General features: G+C 42.4%; 1 protein-coding gene across 1 annotated transcript; it reads right to left on the bottom strand.

The window, feature by feature from the left end:
- Positions 1-2,169: 2,169 nt before the first annotated feature.
- LOC137646414 (uncharacterized) lies at positions 2,170-2,706 on the bottom strand. Its single transcript, XM_068379515.1, has one exon. It carries the CDS (start codon positions 2,704-2,706, stop codon positions 2,170-2,172), a length of 537 nt encoding a protein of 178 aa, XP_068235616.1.
- Between the last annotated feature and the right edge of the window lie 2,961 nt (positions 2,707-5,667).

Here is a 5,667-nt window from a genome sequence, read left to right as displayed (position 1 = left end):
GATGTGTTTATGCTCCGCATATCAATGGCTTGATTCTTTCCTATGGTGGTGTTTGACATGTGTCAAGGCTAAAGGTTAATGCGCCCAGGATGAGTGCTTCCTTAAGCACATTTTCTCTCGCTAGCTTTTAACTTTTTATTCTAGTTCCCTCTCTTTAGTATAGCTATATTATTTATTTCACACATATACTTATTCTACATTTGCTGTTATGGCGATTACACTCCCCCATTGGGCATACTATGCCCAGTTTTTCACTACTGATTCTATTTACTCTTAGTATGTCAATCAAACTTCAAACAGGCACAGTTTCACGATTGGTCTGATAAGTGTTCCAGTGGAGGTGCGTACATGTACCTTCCTTACAAGCCCATCACAACCCGGTAGGACCTTTGAAATTCTGCCCAATTTCCAACGATCTCATGGTAGACTGGAATCCACAATGAGTACTTAGTCATCAAGCGAAAAATTCTGTGTAGTCTTGATGTTGCATTGGCACAGTTGAAGTGTTTGCAGGTACTCTACTTTCCACCTGTGCCAAAACCTATCAGTCAGAAGCTGTGTATGTTTCAAAATGGCGATGTAGGACTTCGGCAGGCATCAACTGCTCCTTTGGAGGGCTATTTTTCTGTTCACCCTACAGCAAATGATACATGCTCAGAGAATGTTGTCAATGGTTGAGTTACCTTCTATGACCCAATAATAACGCTGTAATGAAGCCATTTTATGCTCGCGGCCTGAGTGACCCGCTAGAAAGGCATATACATCTAGAGCTATCAAGTTAGTGATGTGATGATGTTTTGGCAAGAGGATTGTACACAACGTGCCACTAGGGTCATGTTTGGGAGATAACATCCTACCCGTATTGAGTCCCCACTCATCAAGATAGGGTTCTAGCCGGTGGCTTGAACTTTGATTTGTCAACCTCCCTGACTGCAGCACTGCTATGACATCTCCAAATCTACATTGCAGGAGGGCCCTTACAGTACATTCCTTGACTTCTTGAATTTCTAACACTGTGAGTCGCAGGTTGGTGGGGTGTGCCTTTCCAGATCTGAGCCAGTACTAGAATTTGAGCATCCAAGTTGTAGCATGCTGAAGGGTGCACCAAGATGGAAGAGTTTATCTTTATTGGTTGGTTGTGTGTGTTGTCATAGTGGAGGTTTCTTCTTGACTTCGGGGCCGTCAAATGGTACCTCCAGAACGAACGGTTGTGATGGCCAACAGGTTGAAGGTTGCTCCGGAAAATTGGCCCAGTGTCTCCATCTTCTGCCAGCAAGCAAGTCCTGGGCTATTAGACCCCTTGTGGCATTATCTGTTGGATTTTGTTCTGAACTAACATGCTGCCATGTTCTGGTTTGGAGCGCCTATGAATCATCTCTAATTGATTAGCAATGAGAGTTTGAAATTGAGTTTCGGTGCTCTTAATGTATTGGAGAACTATTTCACTATCTGACCGAAAGCTGGAGTGTTTGACAGGTTGTTTTATCACCCTCCTAATCTTGACACTTGTCTTAGCAGCCAAAACTACTGTGTACAATTCAGGACGTACCTTGGATTACGTCATGATTGGTGCTAAACTTGTGCGTGCTAAATCCATGCTACTATATTTTTGTTTACTTTGTTTCATGTGTAAGACACTGAGGTATATGCAGCTTGAGAGGCATCACAGAGATGATGTAATTTTATCCCGTCCCTCTCACCGAGGCCTCCTGTCGCGTATTGTCGGGGAATGACTAGTCCTTCTAAGGCTTAATCCTCCAAAAGCCATGTAACCCATCTTAACTTATTTTCTGGTGAGAGATTCCGATCCTATGTAATCTTTCAGCGTATATCGTCTTGAAAGATTATCTTTGCTCTTACTGTGAAGGATACTAACGTGCCAAAGGGGTCGTAGACAAAACTAATTATGCTCAGGATCCCTCTTCAATTATAAGGTTCGTAGTAGGTAGACGTACGGTGTATCAGTGAGTCCTTGTCGAGGTCCCATAGTAAACCTAGTGCCCTGTCTATGGGTAGTCTTCTCCTAAAAAAGGTCAACATCTTTCACAGATACATTTCTGGAGGGAAATGGAGATCACATATATGGAATTGCTCATCCATTTAGTTGGGAGAAATCCAGCCCCTATTAGTATTACTTGCAATCCATGAGCTAGTTTAATAGCAATTTCATCAGCTTGAGTGAAGCAGGTCATCAATGTAGAAGTTAGAAACTGCTTCTTTTGCTGCATCATTACAGTTTCTATGAAGTGTCCCTTTTAATTCAAAGATGGTACACGCAGGGCTCCATACATCTCCAAATATATGAACTGTCATACAATAGTGCTTGGGGTTTTTGTCAAGACCTCCTTGTGGCCACCAAAGGAATTGAAACACATCTCGGCCAGTTGGATTTACAAACACTTGATGATACATGGCCTCTATGTCAGCTGCTATTGCCACCTTTCCTTCCCTAAGTCTGATGACGATTCCCGGTAAATCCTTCATCATATCCAGCCCCTGCATGACTTGGCTGTTCAATGATACACCTTTGAATGAAGCAGTGCAGTCAGCAACCACTCTGGTTTTATCAGACTTATTCGTAATAAATACCGGATGATGTGGAAGATACCATCCTTTACTGGGGCTATTCAATGATCTGCTGGTTCTGTGTATCCTTTCTTCATCAACTATCCATTTCTTTTGCATATTGTAGTCGCATTTCTTCATTACGCCATAGACACTTCCTCCCTAAAAGGTATTGGAAACTGGTATTGGGTCCCAACACACCTTTCTTGTGCATTCCATATTCGCCTAACCTTGTAATCTTTGATGTATTTTCCCCTTTTGTCTGTATCCTCTTGAGTGTCTACACCCCGAAATTGTCGGACTTGCATCTCGACAGTCTCATCCCTTATGTTGAGGAAAATTGTTTCAATAATAAATGTTCCCAAACTTGTCATTTCCCTGCTGAATTTGTGCGCATCCATAACATTGTTTCCTATGTAAATTTGATTAAACATTCTGAGAAATGCCCAGTATTCCTCTTCACTATTTCTGAGAAACTTGAGTAACTTTGATTGGGTCAAGCTCTCCTATTCTATTAGGAGTTCGGCCAGGTAACCTAGGTTCTTTTCTGAGCTTGGAGTCTTAGTGTTGGTATGGTCTCCCAATTTGGCTTGTTCCTCTTGGTGATGTCTGGGTGTTTGTTTGGAAGTCAATTTCCTGTGCTTATGCAGGTTATCCATTTTTAAATAATGTACATTGTCACTAGAGTCGCTATCATCATCTACGATTCTTCCCCATTTGCGAACATCTTGCCACTTCCTTATGTCTTTATCCTTTGCCGATCGAAAGGACTTTACAGGTTCAGGATTGGGTTCACCCGCTACACTTTCTTTTGTATCTCGAGCGATAATCTTCACTCGAGTCCGTAGAGTTGGCTTAGTATTTACTTTTGTGCTTTGTGAACATTCTGTGTTGAGGTACACTTCTGCATCTTGAGCAGTGGTCCCTCTCCCATTCTAAAGGGTTTGTATCATACTCAACTTCATACCTTCTTCTCTTGTTTTGATGTAGGTCATGCAATGTTCCCCTTCCTCTAGCGGATACTACTTGTTTGTCAATCGAGAACATTGTTGGCTCATCATGTCTGTTATTGTCTTTTGATGAGATTATATGTACAGTACTTCATATCATCTTTCCATTTACCGGAAGGGTGTAATTTGTTCAAACCTCAAGGAAGTCTTCCACACACCAATTCCTTTGCCATCCTATACCGACGCCATGGGTGCCATGGTTCTTTTACTTGCCCCCCAAAAGATGTTTGTCAGTCCCTTATGGACGTTTTCTACAAACCATGTCCTTCTCTGTCCTGTAACGAGACTATGGGTGTCATGGGTCTTTCCTTCTCCACCTAGGATGATGTTTGTACGTCCCTCATGAACGTTTTCCACGTACCATTTCCTTCGCCGTCCTGTTACAAGGCCATGGGTGCCATTGATCTTTCCTTGTCCACCAAGGCTGTTGTTTGTCCGTCCTTCATGGAAATCTTTCGCACACCATGTCCTTCGTCACCCTGTAACGAGGTCATGGTGCCATTTGTCTTTCCTTATCCACCAATAATGATGTTTGTCCATCCCTCATGGACATTTTCCACAGACCATGTCCTTCGCCTTCCTGTAACGAGGCCATGGGTGCCATTGGTCTTTCTTTGTCCACCAAGGATGTTATTTGTCCGTCCCTCGTGGACATTTTCCACACTCCATATCCTTTGCTGTCCTGTAACACGGCCATGGGTGCCATTGGTCTTTCCTTGACCACCAAGGATGCTGTTTGTCCATCCCTTATGGACATTTTCCACACACTATGTCCCTCGCCATCTGGTGATGAGGGCATGGGTGCCATTGGTCTTTCCTTGTCCACCAAGGATGTTGTTTATCTGTCCCTCATGGACATTTTCCACACACCATGTCCTTCGTCGTCCTGTAACGAGGCCATCAGTGCCATGGTTCTTTCCTTGTCCATCAAGGATGGTATTTGTTCGTCCCTCATGGACCTCTTTCACACACGATGTCTTTCACCGTCCAGTAACAAGGCCATGGGTGCCATAGGTCTTTCCTTGTCCACCAAGGATGTTGTTTGTCCATCCATCATGGACATTTTCCACAAACTAGGTCCTTCGTCATCTTGTAACGAGGCCATGGGGGCCAAGGTTCTTTCCTTGTTCACCAAGGATGTTGTTTGTTCGTCCCTCATGGACGTCTTCCACACACCATGTCCTTCGCCGTCATGTAACGAGGCCATGTGTGTCATGGGTCTTTCCTTGTTCACTAAGGATGTTGTTTGTCCGTCCCTCGGCTACTTATTTATTAACTTAATGGATATTACTTCTGTTGATTACCTTTACAATGGAAGCAGCCTTGTTATGGCTTAGCTCTTAGTTTCATTTCTATTTTCATTTATGAATCGAACTATCGACATTCATTTACAACGGAAGCAGCCTTGCTGTGGCACAGATTACACAAAGCTGTGCACTTAGTTTTGTTCAAGTTTGTAGCAAATAATCCAATCACCAACATTCGTTTACAACGGAAGCAGCCTTGTTATGGCTCAAATTATATAAAGTCCTACACTTAGTTTTGTTTAAGTTTTCGTCTGATAATCCAATCACCAACATTTGTTTGAAAAAGAAGCAGCCTTGCCGTGGCTCAAATTAAATCATGTCATGCACTTAGTTCTGCTTAAGTTTGCATCTAATAGTCCAATCATCAACATTTGTTTACAACGGAAGCAGCCTTGCTGTGGCTCAAATTAAATCAAGTCATGCACTCAGTTTTGTTTAAGTTTGCTTATAATAATCCAATCATCAACATTTGCTTACAATTGAAGCAGCCTTGCTGTGGCTCAAATTACATCAAGCCATGCAATTAGTTTTATCTTTGTTTGCATTTAATAATTCAATCATCAAAATTCATTTACAACTGAAGCAGCCTTGCTGGGGCTCAAATTATACCAAGTACAGTAATGCAGTTAGTTTTTCTAAAGTTTACGTCTAATAATCCAATCACCAACATTCGTTTACAACGGGAGCAGCCTTGCTGTGGCTCAAATTGTATCAAGTCATGCACTTAGTTTTGTTTAAGTTTGCGTCTTATAATCCAATCACCAACATTCGTTTACAACAGGAGC

Source organism: Palaemon carinicauda, chromosome 9 (genome assembly GCF_036898095.1).
Source record: "Palaemon carinicauda isolate YSFRI2023 chromosome 9, ASM3689809v2, whole genome shotgun sequence".
NCBI lineage: Eukaryota > Metazoa > Arthropoda > Malacostraca > Decapoda > Palaemonidae > Palaemon > Palaemon carinicauda.
This window is presented reverse-complemented; position numbering and strand designations above follow the sequence as displayed.